This window comes from Oreochromis aureus, linkage group 6 (genome assembly GCF_013358895.1).
Source record: "Oreochromis aureus strain Israel breed Guangdong linkage group 6, ZZ_aureus, whole genome shotgun sequence".
Classification (NCBI taxonomy): Eukaryota; Metazoa; Chordata; class Actinopteri; order Cichliformes; family Cichlidae; genus Oreochromis; species Oreochromis aureus.
The window spans coordinates 22,976,598-22,993,204 of NC_052947.1; the positions used below are offsets into that span (position 1 = coordinate 22,976,598).

The 16,607-nt window shown below is 38.7% G+C and overlaps 1 protein-coding gene across 8 annotated transcripts in view; it reads left to right on the forward strand.

The window, feature by feature from the left end:
- Nucleotides 1-1,325: 1,325 nt before the first annotated feature.
- Nucleotides 1,326-16,607, forward strand: part of camk2d2 (calcium/calmodulin-dependent protein kinase (CaM kinase) II delta 2) — a 41,799-nt gene continuing 26,517 nt past the window's right edge. For all 8 annotated transcript variants that reach the window (XM_031747010.2, XM_031747012.2, XM_031747015.2 and 5 more), the window contains exons 1-2: nucleotides 1,326-1,755; nucleotides 4,825-4,919. In XM_031747010.2, coding sequence (XP_031602870.1) covers nucleotides 1,694-1,755; nucleotides 4,825-4,919 — 157 coding nt within the window. In that variant the 5' untranslated portion in view covers nucleotides 1,326-1,693. The remainder of the gene's footprint in view (nucleotides 1,756-4,824; nucleotides 4,920-16,607) is intronic.

Consider the following 16,607-nt stretch of genomic DNA (forward strand, 5'->3'; position numbering starts at 1 on the left):
TTTTCATGATTTTTTAAAGATATCAACCCACTTTCAGGTCTCTTTTTCAAACACTGAAATCCCAGCCTATGTTTGAACATGATTATCTTAAAACTATTAAAGATAAAGGTTTAACATTTTCACTGATGTACAACAAAATTGTGAGTGCTCCACACCAACTGTGCATGGAAAGAAAAAACTATAAATAGCAAGGTTTGGGACCTGATTGACCTTAGGCGCCATCCAGAGGGCGACAGGTCAAACAGCTGGTGGGTGGGATGCACGGGGTCACCTGTGATGGCCCTGGTTTTCCTGAGACAGCAGCTTCTGGCAGAGGGCAGCCAATGATTTTTTTGGGCAGCAGCAGCTTCTGGTCCAGGTTATTCTTCCTCAAGGCACAGAGGAAGTGCAAATGGTGCTGGGCTTTCTTTACCAGGGTGTTGGTGTTCTGGGTCCAGGTGAGGTTGTTGGAGATGTGAGTACCCAAAAAACTGAAGGTGGAGCTTCCACCTGTTTGGTTCTTTGCCTTATCAACATGACCTTTTGGTGTGTTTATTAGCCTCTCGATAAACACGCCAAAGATCTAAATTCAGTGAATTTCTGGATTTGTTTGCCTAGTTGCCTCATTATAAATCATTATATTGCATTAGCTCTGCCATCTTTCCCCATGTACCTCCAAGGCTGCTAACAGCTAGCAGCATGTTAGCAGCCCTATAAATAGCACCTGTGCAGAGTAAACACAGCAAGTTTCCTCCTGGTTAGTTGTATGATTTGTTTGTGTCCGTTTGATACTAGAAGGCTGTTGCTTATCTTAAATCACAGCATGTGCATCTATCAGCACTGTTTTTGCTACTTGTTGCCCCCATACTAGGACAGTGACTTCAGCAAATTCCACTTACAATATCTGAATGGAAGAGTGCAGTCCTAGGATCAGCTGTGATACTGTGCAGAACCCTCCAGCTCTGTGGCACATCTATGCCTAAGCAGGACTTGTGTGGGATGTAAATAGAAATAAAATGCCAACCAACCATCAGCTTCACTTTCCTATAATCTGCCAGCACTGTCAAAACTGTTTTGTCATTGATGCTTCACAATTAATCATCAATAAATCAAGTATGTAAATAAAACAGAAGAAGGGATGATCCAGTTTCTAGCTTATGTATGACCTTACATTTCACTTGGCCCATTTTATTTTCAGAAAGGTTTTGCAGACGCGCCTAAAATACTAGTGCATCCAAATGCTGTTAATATTTACAACGTTACATTTATTAATGTTGTTATTTTTGTTTGCCAGTGGCTTGCGTGAGGATGCAGGCAAAGGGGCGGGACTGAGCGCACAGCCGGGGGTAGGTGCGGTAGTGCGGCGTACGATGCGTGCAGAAAGACAACACTTACAGCACAGGACGCACAGGAGATAACCGACATACACACAAAATGCTGCGTCCACGAGCTGTAACAAGCCGCTGGATGTGAAGAAAATAAAGGACCGGCTGACGATAACGCCTACAGATTGAGTGCGCTCTAGCAGGCTGCGTTTCTGCCGCAGAAATCATTCCACTAAAGCTCTTGTCGATGCGCTTTAGCTCTGCATGAGTCCCTTCGTTTGGTTTGCAGGTTCAGGACAAAACCGGGCGGTGCTGACTGTGTGTGGTATATACAGTTTGTGAGTGCACCTTATCCGCGTCTCCGCACAGCCCTTGGCACCTCCTTCAGGATGGCGTTAACGATCTGCACGAGATTCACTGACGAATATCAGCTGTTCGAGGAGCTGGGGAAGTAAGGAAACGCGTTCTTCTTCCTTTTTGTTTCAATCATCTGGCATCATCCCTTTTGAAATGTCAGCTTGTTATGTAATAGGCCGCCTTGGTTTAGGGACGCGGATTTCAGGCTGTGTTTTTTTGAGTGTGCTTGTGCGCGCTGCTGATAAGTGCGGCGATGAAGCCTGATGCAGAGGGGTAAATACGCTCTGATGTATATCATGGAGGCCTGTGCGATGGCATCCTATTTGTTTTAATCCAACATCTGAAGCCCTGCTTACGTTTTGTGCTTACGAAAGAAGACGCGTATGGAGCGTGTCGTCATCTGCCTCTATCCTGTGCAGTCTTTGATGCCTCGACCTTAGAGGTGCCACAGCAGGGCGAGGACCTTTTTTTTTCTTTGAAAAGCGAAACCAGGGAAAGATGCATTGCTTTGGGTGAAAGCCTGAGATTTGGTAAAACACCCCTCCCTTTCTGCCTCGACCCCCCCATTCCAAAGCCCTCCTCCTCCTCCTCCCCCTCTTTCCTCGTGACAGAAATACACACTCAGTAATGCGACAGCAGACCATGTAGGCGAGATGGAGATGACACACTCCACAGCCAAGCAACCGAACCGTGATCACACTTAGACCCAGGCAGGGAATTCCTCACCATCGAGAGAGAGAGAGAGAGAGAGAGGTGAAAGAAAGATAGATCCGCACCTGCATACCTGTGCACACCTATGTATATGTTTTTAAGGTGGCTCCCTTGGTTTATATTGAAATATATGTGTGTATGTTTGTGGTCATGCAGCTGACTGACCTGCAGTCTGGTCAGCACCCAGTAGTCAGTGTACACACTTGAAGATGACGGCAACCAGCACTGAATTTTACTGACAGCAGAAAACTGTATAAGAATGTCCTCCCAGTAGCTCTCACCGAGTATTTTTACTGGAAGAATTGATCACCGAAAGGAAACCTGGATTTCAAGTCTCCACCGAAGCCACAGCTCCCTTCATTTATGATCCTCTGCAGTATTCATCTTGCACCATCTGGCATTAATAATGCACCCATATTGCTTTCATATTACCATTTAACTCACTGATACTTTAAGCACAATTTTACCCACACAGGCATTAGACATTTCTCTACTGTCTGTTTACAATATAATGATAGCATTCCATTAGACAACTTAGTAAAGGGAATATGGCAAAAACATATGCACTCAGATTTGGTTGTTAAAGGACCATACATGCATGTTTTGCACAGTTTATCTTCTGGACTACATTAATATATGCTTCATATATTTGTTTTTTTTTAATGGTATATGCATTTTGGTTTATGGATGTCTATCCCCTTCCTGTTCAAGCATCTTTTGCTGTGTAAGCCATCACAGAAAGGATTTAGGTTTGCGTTAATGTCTGTTAGTTTTAAGCTGTGTATAAAGTATAACAGTCTGTTATTTTACACCCATGAATTGGATTTACATCGATTTTCAGTTAATTAAAAAAAAAGTAATATAAAAAAATGGCGACGTCATTTGCAAAAAAGAGCTTTGTGATTGACATCATTGGAAAGATACATATAAAAATTTCAGTTCAATAACAAAAATACATGTTAAATCAAAACCACTGTCCTGTCATTGATGATGGAAATCTTATTATATCGGTTATATACTTATATCACTTTACTATCTTCTGTGAACTTCAGTGACATAGAAACCCCTATCTCAGCATTTCTTCACCAAGGCCATTTTCATCTTTGTTAAGCATTTTTACTTAATCAGATGGTCCATACCAGACACCGACAGCGTATTACATTTATATTTCAAACTATATATTTTGAAGAACCCAAAATATCATGGGAAAGTGTTCAGTGTTTAACCCAGAACCATATTTCTGCTATTGCCCTTTATCTTCTCTGAATTTAGTAAATGCAGGCAGTTTCGCTGTGCAGCTACTGTACATTTTGTCCCGCAGGATTGTACAGATGCACTTGACATATGCGTGCAACAGTGCCACGCGACTTAACCATACTGGACAGTCAACTAAAATTCTTATGTAACATGTTATGCTATGATCATTTCCTTCAACAAATCCCTTTAAATTAGAGGTAAGCTTTAGTGGCAGGCTGCGCTCTCGAGAGGCTGTTAGATAACATGTTTATGGTACACATTACTATATACTCAACAGCGAGTCATTAAACACACCAAAGACAAGAGTCAGTTCTTTCTTGTAAAACAGATTTCATCAACTCACATGATGTACAATTACAAGTAAATTAAGTAAAAGGCCAGAGTTCTTTTGAGATAATGGTTATTCTCAGCATCATCTTTCTTGGCAATACTTACTTACTTCTTACTGTCGCTTACTGACGTCTCTGAATTAGACAGGATGTTTGGTGCCAAGGAGAACATTTTATTGTTAAGTAAAGACATAGATAGACAGAGAAAAAGCTTGAGTAGCAAAGCCGCAGGCATGGCTGCAGTGCTGAGCAGATCGGAGGCAGGTGGACCACTCCTTGGCTGCATTTAGAGATGAGAGATGCAGCACTCTGCTCCTCTCCTTCTTCAAATATAGCTGACCTAGTTTTTTGATCTTCATACATGTGCCTGAAACTCCAGAGCAGCACGTGACTGAAACAAAAGAAGGCTAGTATGCATGTTTGCAGGTGCTAACGGGTGTGGTGATTTAGAGAACGTGTACTGCAGGTGTGGTGTGTGAGAGTGAGTAACTGCATCGCTGCTGCAACTAGACTTAGTACTACGAACTAGTGCTTTTTTATATTGAAATTTCACTATTGTTTAATTAACTTAACTATAACGTCAGCTGAGTTTTTAATAAAGCAAGATTATCTTGGTCAGATATATTTCAGTAAATGTAAAATATATTTTTTATAAAGTAGATTCATAAATTAAAAAAACAAAACATGGGGAACATTTTCAGTGTATCTGGCTGACATTCATAGGCTCACTTAAGCTAGTCTTTTAACATTAAGCTCAATTTTTCTGAACCTGTTTTGTTGTATGTTGACTGGTATGGATTATATCTCTTATTTTTACCCGTTAAGAATAAAAACCCCAAGTATTTTTGTGTGCATCTTCATTTTAGGGGCGCCTTCTCTGTGGTCAGGAGGTGCGTGAAGATCTCATCTGGTCAGGAGTATGCTGCCAAAATCATCAACACTAAGAAGCTATCTGCCAGAGGTAGGAACCACAAACATTTTCAAGCACATACAACAACACAAGCTGAAACATTCCCTGAGTGTTACTGAGCTATGAGCTGTGAGCATTGCTCACTCTGAAAAAGGCTTTAGGGCTCTGAATGAGAACAAGTTTGTGTGCGTCTGATTAAACTCAGTGAGTGACTGACAGACAGTCACACAGAAAGGAAGAGACTCATCTACTTTATGGATAGTTACGTTTTCTATGTGTGTAGAAAAAACTGTGAATACGTGTCAAGTGATTTGTCATGCTGTAATTGTTCTGTTGCACTTTTTGTGGTGTGCAGTTCTCCCTCCTTTTGTGGCTTTCATATTTGTCCTCTAGTTTCTATGCAAATGTTTGTCCCATACAACCTTGTGCGTATGTATGTGCGTGTGTTCCTTATTGATTCAGGGCTCTGGCTGGTCTTGTTGTCCCAGGGGCAGATCTCTTGTGAAGCCGACCCAGTTCTTTCATATCCGTCACTGTAATTGTAGCTGCTGGCCTGGTTGCCTCAGGCTTGGGACGCCAACATACACACTCATAAACACATGTTCACAAACGTATGCATGTGCAAGCACATATGTGACCCAGGAGCCGTTTAGAGTCTATTGGTGATTACTGTCCAGTGATGTGTTGTGCTTTTACAGTCTATTTCTACAGCCAGTAGATTTTGTTGCAGCGTGCTTGTTTGTGATAACTAATGACTGCTGTCTACTACACAAAATGTCAGATTCCTGTATATGTGAACCAGTCTTTCTAAACTACAATTTAGTTTGCATTTACTTGAAATGACACTGACTGGAGTGCACATGTTATATTTGTGTATATTTTGAATATGATGATGCAAATGTGTGGTCTTTTTCTTAGGGCCACCCCTAAGCAAATCAGACAGAAGAGGCACTAAATTTTGATTGGTTTTTGAAAGATAAAAGCAACTCAAATTCCACACAAAGTAGACTACAGTCATAGACATAGTATGTATAAAATATGGCTATGGCTTCCGGCTTAGAAAAATTAAGCCAAAATGAAAGCACTGTAAGCTTCCTCCACACTGGAAGAAACTGCTTGTCGGACATGCTTTGGAACTGACAGCTAGTTACTTTCAGACTTTCCAGGATACGGTTGCCTAGGTGCCCCACTAATGTATTCACTGCCAGGTGATATGTCAGTCAGTGGTATCCTGCACTCTCATTGGCGGCTGCCTCGAATTTAAGATAAATGTATCTTGGTGTCTGCCCATAACCTATAACCTGTGTAAACAGTTTTCTGATTTAACCTCTGTAAACAGTTTTGTAAATCTTGGTCATACTGAGTTTCAAAATGCAGGATTATCTGTACTCTGGTCACTGGCCGATGACTTATGTAGTAAGTCCCGTTCTTGCTTGTTACATCTGTTTTTTTTTAAAACTAAGATGGTGACGGTGAAAACACTCATCACAAGGTTTCAAAACCGGACTAAATAAACCAGTGGACCAGTGACACCATGGCAGCTTTCATTCTGTCTATGTCACCATATCACTTACTAAGCAAACAAGGGAAGTAGTAGTTGTCTAATGAAATCTTAAAAAGAACGTTTGTTTATTTATTTATTTGAGGTTTTTTGCTGCCTGTGAAGCCCTTCAGTCAACTCTGGTTGTTTTAAATGTGCAATACAAATAAACTTCACTTTGACCTTGACATAGATAATTTAAAACATACTAAAATAAAACAATCATTTTTCTGCCATCTCAGACAGCTTCCTTCATGCCCATTTGCATCCATCCTTTACATTACTGCCGTCTTGTGGCCACAGTTTGCTATTGTCTCTGGAAGCAGGATTAACCCCACTTCACTACAATGCCACTAAAATCTGTACAGGGCCAGTGTTTTGAAGGGCATGGTCTTGTTCTGTTAACAATGGCCTGAGATTGTCAGTTGAGGGCCCAGCAGCTTTTACTGGTTGCTTGCGCCTACAGAATGAGAACAAGTAATTGCTCTTCTGTGATTTATTTTATTTGTCATTATAACATATGTTTTCTCTGGATAACCACCTTTACAAACATGCAAGGGGTAAGGAGCTATAGTGTAGTGTGAAAGCCTTGATAATGGAGAGAGGACATCAGCTACTGTCTCTGGTTTAATAAATTAAGTTTAACAAGTTAAGAACCCAGCAGCTCTTTCAGAATAACATCTATGTGAACTCACAGGGTTGACAGAATAAACTTTAACCAGCTGTTTTGCATTTTTAATTAATATTTTAATCCCTCAGTAGCTATTGACAGTTAACTATGTCAGACAGTGCAGACAGCTGTCATTTAAAAAATAAATATATATTTGATATACTTTTTTAGATTGAAGTCTGTGTTCCTGAGCTCATTAAAAAGTATTTATTTGAAGATTTGTGGTCCTCATTCACAACCACATTACAAACATGTGATTCTATATACTATGAACCATTACATAAGATGATATACTACCTAAAAACCAATCCCAAAAAACAAACAAACAAAAAAAAACAAGCTCCAAAAAGGCCCAAAGATTTTGCAAGTAAACTGTTCCCCGTTAAAGGTGAAAACAAAAAACTTCACAAATTGAGGCAAAAAACACAAGCACCTGGTGATGTGCAGCTCAACTCTAAGCAAATGACTCAACCAACCTGATTTTCTTGAAATATTATAATAAAAAGTTGATCTACATATTGCCATTTGAAACATGCCAAAAGTTAGCCACTTGGCATAGGTGCTCACTCAGATATAATATGCTCAATATTAGACAAACAGTTTCCTGGATTGTTGTTGCTACATTTTTCATAATTTATTTACTGGTGCTGTTTACAGGCTTGTAAAATGTATATTATATGTTACACAGTGCACATTAAATGTTTAGTGTTATACTCAGTTATTTCTCAGTTCTTAAAGTCTTAAATTAAAATGCTCATCTAATTCTTACCCAAAATGTAATATTTAAATGTGTCAGTATTGACTGAATAGTAACTAAGAAGGTTAGTATGTGCTCTATCTGTCAATCAATCAGTCTATTGCAGCACATCTCTATCTTCCCCTCCACATCCTAACAGTATTTTGCATGTTGCTGAGTGTTTGTAATAGACACCTTGGGAGACGGATCAGTGTCTTGACACTTGTGTGGACAGATTTTCCAAAAATACTGCAAAGAATTATCTCACCACTTGTGCATGTGGGTCTCCAAGTGCATAAGTACTCGCCCTCCCTCTTTCTTATGTGCGTTCATATAGAGGTTTCCATACTCTGCATGCTGGCATGTCAAATATGGTCTTACCCTCTTTCCGCGATAAGCCCTAGAATTGCAACTCTGATTCCCTTCTCTCTGGCACGATCATGACCTTCCCCCTACTCCTCTCTCCTGTTCTCTGTGTTTGTGTATGCAAGTGCTTGCGTGTGAGTGATTATATATAATTGAAAGGGGTTTAGGATAGGATTGGTGTCTGGAATGCAGGCAGATCAACGCACTGAGTGTGTGTTTGCTGCTTCTGGTTAAGTAGGCACACATGTGGTGGGCCTATTGAACCAGTCACATTCCTAAAATCTGCAGTCCTGATTATGCAGCATTTGATTTAGAGCAGCAGATGAGTCAGTGAATAAGAGTGGAGAAACAGAATGGAAGAAAAGGAAAGAAGCAGAGGGAGAGAGACAGAAAATCAGAGTGACATAGAGACGATGGTCAGTCTCATTAGTCTCATTGACTGTTTCAGTTGTCCTAAAAACTTGCCTAGTTGTCTTGGTTTGTACTTTTAATTTTTAAAAGATGTATTCTTGGGTTGTGGATACTGATATCCAAGGGAATACTCAATATTCAATACCAGTTTTGATATCACAGAGGGAAAATGACAAAAATTAAAATAAGAGGCTTTAAAAATAGTTTAGCACAATACAAACAAACAAATGTTAAGATTCTTTTAGTTAGTGCAAAAAAAAAAGTATTGTCATTGCTGATCAAACAGAGTTGGAAAGGTAGACTGCCATTGTTTCTGTCTACTTGGTGCAGACTTTTCTCACCTTCGATCTGGTACTTTCAGATTAACATAACACTTTTTAGACAAAAGAAAATGTGGAGACTGTACTAAGGCTACATACTGGCAGGATTGATGATCTTTGCTGCCCATTTCTCCATGTTAATGTTATTAATTTATTATTAACCATAGCAATTAGCCAGTGCCTTAATCATAACTTAACAGACAGCTAATGGTGTTATCAGTTAACTGCTAATAGTTAAATGGCAAACATTAAATATTATGATTGATGGGTCTGTCTAGCACAGACCCCTCGCTGGAATGAGACAATTGTACTACAACAGCAAAAGCAAGACGTAAGTCACCAAAGTTCTTTGTGTTACTCGTGCACGAGGGAGACCCGACTGGAGCCGAGTGTCGTTCCACCCACTTGACCTCCGTCGGACTCTCAGCCAGGTTCCCTGTAGCGCTCCTTTTATTGTGGTTACATGCATATGCATAGGTTCATTAACATATGACATCATACACAGGCATACATGTGAACCAAGAGTACCTTGTCTGTGTGTGTGTGTGTGTGTGTGTGTGTGGGGTCAAGATGTAACCCCCTGAATGACTTCCCTGAACCTGCTGGCCTGGAAGTCCAGCAGTTCATCTAAACAAAAGGCACTTATACTAAAACAGACATAGATGTGTTTACCATACCATAAAACAGTAAGAGAACGTAGGACCTCTCTCATGACCCCAGGATGTGTGTGTATCTCAGAGTGCTCTGGGAGCCACACAGAGTCTTTGCAGACTGCTAAGGATCACACATCCTATCAATATGCAATTGATTATAAAACTCCAACCATATATGAGCACATATTTCTAAGCATAAATGACAATGCAACAATATAAACCTTACAATGATACTCAATTATCGTATTCTTGTTTTAAAACAATAAATTATATATTACAAAATAAGTCCATACTTCTCAGATGGTACATTTTGTTATGTGCCTACAACCATTTACACACTGCCTTGGTCACTGACAATGTCTGTCGTGTCACACTGTTTGTGAACGACTGTACTAAATAGTAATGTTATACAATTATTGGTTGTGGTTACATACTATATTTTTGCACATACAATCTCACATAACGCGTTAATTAAACGTGAACAGCATGGCGATTTAAAAAACAAGTGTTACTGTAGCCAGTATAAAAATGCTAAGTTAAAACATCAAAGGTAATCAAACCTTTAATTACCTGAAGAAGTTGTCGCTGAAGTTGTCTCGTAAAAAGTTTCAAAGTCTTAGCTACTAAGCTATCAAATTTGGCACACTTCAGCTTTTAGATTAGATGTGATGCAGAGTGTGTTGCCTGCATCGCATTTTGAAAAGTGTAACCACCCCTGAGATTACGTTTGTCTCCTTGCTGCCACCACCATTATTGTACTTCAGATGTTGTAGGAGTGACATCACACTGTCTCGCTGTCTTTCTTCCTCTAACTCAGATGTGCTGAAATTTGACACCAGTTGATTCAGTGAGAATTGCTACTCATTAATGCCAATGCAATTGGTCACTATCTTAAAAAAAAATACAGAATTTGGCACTCAAGCCTAATCAGGGGTTGTATGTTTACATTTCAGCGCCAGTGCTGAGTCAATGTCTGTCAGCTGGAGCAGGTGAAGACGGCTTTGTTGATATAGAAATTTTAGAAAAGTTTGAAGCACCGATTGATACCCCAGTTTGCTCATTGCATTGTTTTGAGCACGGTATGGTGATAAGGAGATGGGCTGTGAATCTGGAAATCATTTCCAGCAAATTAGAGATGGCGGTTTATCTTCTTCTTCTATCGTCTTTCATCTGAAATATGTTTGATGAAAGATTGTACTGTATGTGAGGAGATGACAATAAAGATTCAGCTGAACCATTTGACATAAATAATAATAATAATAAAAAAGAAATTAATCAATAGGTCTGTAGGAATAAAGGGAGAGAGAAAGGGGAGAGGACTGTGGTTAAGATACACAGATATGCATGCAGGAGAGAAGGAAAGGAAGGAGGGGTCAGTCAGAAGAAGGGGATCACATGACTCACTGGGTACTTGAAGGCTAAAAATATACGGTGCTTGTGCTCTCACACCCTGACATGCACCCAGTATTGAAAATATCCTTTTTTTTTTTCTGGTTTTCATGAATGTTTTGCTGTTTGGCAAATTGACCAAGCACTGGGCAGCAAATGTATGTTTGTAGAGCCCAGTTTAACTCTTAGTTTTGAAAATATTTTATCCTGTATAACAATGCATCAAGTTATCAAATTAATTTGATGCATTAGGCCAAATTTCTTACAGAGCTGTCCGCCACATATCATGAACCTTATTATTCAAATGTGTTCTACCACTCTGAAAAGACGTTAGACTTATAACAGTCATCAGCACAGAGTCCGCTTTAGATTTTCAGATGTAAAACGTGAACCAACTTAAAATTAAATTAAATTCAATCTATGCATTCATTATAACTAAATGTGATGCAGCTCTCACAATTTTAAAATCACAAAATTTTGATTTAAGATTAAAAAAATTTCAGTACAATGTGCAACAAAGCTTAGTTACAGATTAGATTAAAATTGAATGCATCCCCTACCTCTCTCCTTTTCTCTGTGCTTTTATATGTTAATTTTTTTCTTACTTTCTCAGAGTCTTAAAATATTTAGTCTGAACTCCTTCTGCAGGTAAACTGTGTATGGTTCATATTGTTACTGTCCTACTTCCTGCAAAGAGCTGTTGTGTGTCACTGAACATATCTATGACCTTTTAATAATAATGGATTGGATTTATATAGCGCTTTTCAAGGCACCCAAAGCGCTTTACAATGCCATTATTCATTCACACACTGGTGGAGGCAAGCTACGGTTGTAGCCACAGCTGCCCTGGGGCAGACTGACAGAAGCAAGGCTGCCATATCGCGCCATTGGCCCCTCTGGCCAACACCAGTAGGCGGTAGGGTAAAGTGTCTTGCCCAAGGACACAATGACCAGGATCGAACCGGCGACCTTCCGGTTACAGGTGTGCTTCCCAACCCCTGAGCCACGGTCGCCCTTTTAGTGATCGGCCATGTACCAAAAAATTTCAACATTGACAAATTAAATATTGATTCGATTGTTTAAATGTATTTATGTCTGTGACAATCTTAGAAGACAAAATTCATAATAAAACATGTAAAAGTGTGCATCGCTTCATAGATGGATTAGCACAGCTGAAAAGTTGCAAATGCATTTTCTATTTTTGGCACAGCAAACTGTACATCTGTCTTGAATGTACTCACACTGCCTCATTGCATAGACAGTTGAGCAGAAGCATCTACTACATCACTTAACCAGCAGTTTCCTTTGAAGTGGCCATTTTAGCCACAATAAAAGCTAGCCACGATTGTGTCTGAGCTATAGGTCCTGCATTGTTATTATAAGCCATGCTTAACTTGGAGGTGCTTTTTCAGTTTGAAGTGGAGCACTTCACAGACGAGAAATACTTATCACCCTGACACAATTTGCATTTCGCTGTGATGATTTTGACATCTCTGGGCTCACTCTTAGAGATAGAGTGAGGAATTTAGTCAGCGGAGGGTCTCATAGTGGAGGAATTGCTCTTCCACATCGAAAGAGCAGTTCAAGCGGTCCAGACATCTGACTAGGATGCCTCCAGTCTGCTTCAGGCATGTCTGCAACGCATGGCTGGCTTGGTTTTCCCCAAGAGACTCGAGTTCTCTTACAAGTTACTTTGTAATGCATTTTTCCCACAAGATACTTGTTGCACTTTTGTTCCAAAATTAAAACTAGAAAAAAAGAGAGATACCAGTGGGTTTTTTCTCCCAGAAAAAAGTAGCCCCATTAAATCGCTTCTCTTATACATTAAAACTATTGCTTTCCCTAGCTAATAAAACCTGGAAAACTTGGTGGTTCAGTCAAGTTATCTGTGGGTATATTGGGGGGATTGCAGAGAAATGCAGAATAAATTAGGTCTGGTAGTTATATTAAAGAATTTTAAGTGTTGACTTATCCTATTATGCTTTCATGGTTCACACAGATTACACATATGCATCTGCTCACCCATTCATTTAGTTATATTTACTAATATATTTCTTGCAAAGCTTGATCATATGACGTGTGTTACAAATGGAGAACTGCAGCTTTTCTGTTTAGTTTTTATTTTATAAAATGTATTAATTTTTTTCTATGGGGTTTTTCTGTTTCTTAAATAACAGGGCATTTTATATTACTGCTGTTCTTGCTGCAAAAATTAAATTCTCAAGTTGAATCTTTAGTACTATGTATTTTGGTACCTTGTTGCTGCCAGTTCTTCTGAGCTGCAGGACACAATTGGTACCGCAGTACTGTAGCTGTAATCAAAATAAAGAATGTGCAGCACAGTGGGGCTTGATTGCTGCAATAAAATGTGGTCTTTGTCTGTGATTATAACTTGTATTTTGAGAGTGTCTCCTAGTTGAAGTGTTTTCAGAAAATGCAGCTCAGATTAAACCACTTTTACACATCAGTCTAATGTGTGCGGTATATGTCTGTGTTACAGTGTATAAGATAAAGGCGGGCATTACCGTACGTTACAAGACTCTTGGGGCAGTTTTATCTCTGACACCAGCCACCTTTTGTTTCTCTTCAGAAGAGAAAGCAAGAGAGTTATCAGTTTCATAATGCTTCCTCTATTGCAAACTAACAGAGGGTGACGGTGTGTCAGCATCCTGGATGGTTTCATTAGATCCCTGGGAACAGTATGGAAGAGGACTACTTAGCCGCTGGCAGCAGAGGATGTTACATTCACCCCACTACATCTTTTTAATTAAAACTGTTAATTAAATGGAGCAGAGCAATTCCAGGACCCCGTTGTGGTGTGTCTCTGTCTGTGTGTGTACATTTGTGTGTGGTTTGAACATTTGTGTCTGTATCAGCGTTAAGACTTCGGAAAACGTTTGTCGTCATTAGTGATTAAACTATTGATTGTTTAATAGGGTTAACTGAATATATATTGGCATTTCCAGAGGACGGTTTCAGCTGCTCATTTTTCCAGCCAACACTCAAAATATCCAAAGAGCTATAACCAACAAAATTTGGAATTTTTACTTAATTGATTATGTGAGTTTTCCCAATTATTGTTGACTGGTATATAAAATGTGCATATTTTATACTAGTAACAGCAATATTTTTAGCCAGTAAGGCAGGACATATGTATAAAGGCCCCAGATTCCTGTAATGATCATTGTAAATATAAGAAATTAGTCTTAAGGATGTTTTTTCCATTATAAAATAAAGTGAGCAGCATGAAATCGGCATATTATCATCAATAACTGCATCGCTACTTATTTATGACTCTTTTTGGTAGAAAGCTAGCGTTAGCTAGTGTTGGTTCTTTTTAGTGTAGGAGCCATTTTCTGTTCAACCCACTTCCAAAAATATTTTGATATTAGCTCCCCTGATGACTGGCAATCTATACTTTGGAAAGAACGGGTCAGCCAGTGTGCTGCTTTTTATACTTGGCCTATCAGCTACTGATAAAGTTGGAGGGTCACCATGCAAAACTGGAGTCTGAGTCACATTTGATGAAGGACCACTGTAGTCAGCTTAAGTAACCTTTTAGCTTCCCAAAGATGCATGATACCTAATTTAAACAGAAAATGCGTTTGCACATATCAATATTGATCTTTTTTGACATACAAGTACCAACAAGAATTTATTTTGAAGGATGAAATGTAAAAAATGTAAAAATTGTCATGGATGCCTTCCATTATTTTTTTTGTCATTTGCAGTTTGCACTCTTAGACAGACACACTATACTGGAACTATTCTTTGTAGGCCAAAACTGTGTATGAACCAAATGTTAAATAAGACTGTCAGTACTACCCTGTTAATTAAGTCACCACTTACTACTGAAGTCAGTAGTAAAGACATTAACTAGAGGTCTACATGTAATGACTGCAAAAGTAAAATTACCTCATACTTTATACAGAAAACAGAAATGTTACATATCAAGAGTTAATAGTTCATCATTTAGATCATTTGGAAATTGAAATTATAGTTGTTGTCATCATGCATACAAAAATATCTAATATGTAAAAAACTGAAAAGTCTAACAATAAAACTAAGCACAGATTCATTTCACTTACAGATTCACGCCATATTCTCAACCTGCTTCTGTTTCAGTGAAGATAACTCTATTTAGCTTTTTAGTTTCAAAGCTTACCTCTTTACCTTGTTCTTTGTTTTTTTTTGTTCTTGTTATTTTTATTTTTTTATAAAAATGCTGGAACGTATTATGTTGTCCCAAAATTTGCTTGTGTCAGACTTAGAAGATATAAAACTATAAAAACACTCACAGAGAGAGGACTGTACTGCTGCAGTGCGGTTGCAGATGTGACACTTCAGACCCAGACTGAAAAAGAAAGAAGCAGCACTGGAAAGAGACAAAGTGGGGTAGAGGTGGAGGTTCACTGGGGTCTGCAGCTGGAACTTATCATGTGATACGCTGATTTACATTGGACAAAATATCAGCTCTTTTTTTAAACCAAAACTATAATAAAGAGATTTTGCAAGAACAAAACTCTCCGTATTCACCAGATACCATGAAATCTAGCCTTTTTTCTTTTTTTTTACCCATTTTTTTAAATTATTTTCCTCATAACTGATTTGATTCTTTGCTCATAACCAGACTACTGGCTCTGAGTTTTAGATAACTTTAGCTTTAGCCCTTTTTCCTTTTTTAGTTTACTTAGAATGTCCCCCATATTCAGTTGGGTGAAGGTGACTTGTCACATTGGGCTTGCTGTTGCAAATGTTTTTGTGCCTTTACTGTAGGTTCAGTGGGATCTTTACTAATCACTTTGGAAACAATTCGTCAAACGATACTTGCTATGCTGTGGATCGCAATTACCCCAGCAACCTACTGCATTAACGGTTGCAACTTTCCAACTTGCAATTGTGTCCATTTAACATAAGGGATAATAATACACAACTCAAGCAACTGAAGTGTACAGGTAATGGAAGAGACAGAACAACTCGGAATGAAAGAACTCATAACTCTTTGGGAGGTTGAAGAGCTGTGTTTCTGTAAATTCTCTAGTAACAAATTAGCATATTTATACATTCATTTGTACTTTTGAAAGAAGTAACTTGTGATCTGTTCTAAAATGGTGCAAAGTGTAGGAGGCCTAATCTGAGCAGCATACTTGGAATGCTAATGATAGAAAATTGATTATTTAAGACATTATGATTTATGAAATGACTAATACAACAGGTTTCGGAAGACTGAAAAGGAGCTGACTGAAAGACCGCACACTAGTCTCCTTGCATCACTCCACATTCGGGGAGGTTAAATCTATACCTATAGTAATACATACTCACCACAAACTTTTAAGATACTGTTTCTGTTGTAAATACCTTAAACAAAGGGATATTTAAAATTTTATGTGGCTATTGCACTGTGTCATGGAAAAACATATATATTGTTGGATTGTTTTATGAGACAACGAAGTGCATTTGGTATTGAACAGGAACACAGCTACTTTTCAGCCGTTACAAACAGAGTAGCTGTGTTTTTTTTCTCACACCACAGCTAATTAAAGACAAATTATGACAGTTAAAATAATAAAAGTGAAAGAGAACGAAAATGAATAGATATGATTTGTATACTTTAAATGAAGTTATGAATCATCATGGTCTTTATTGTGCCAGAC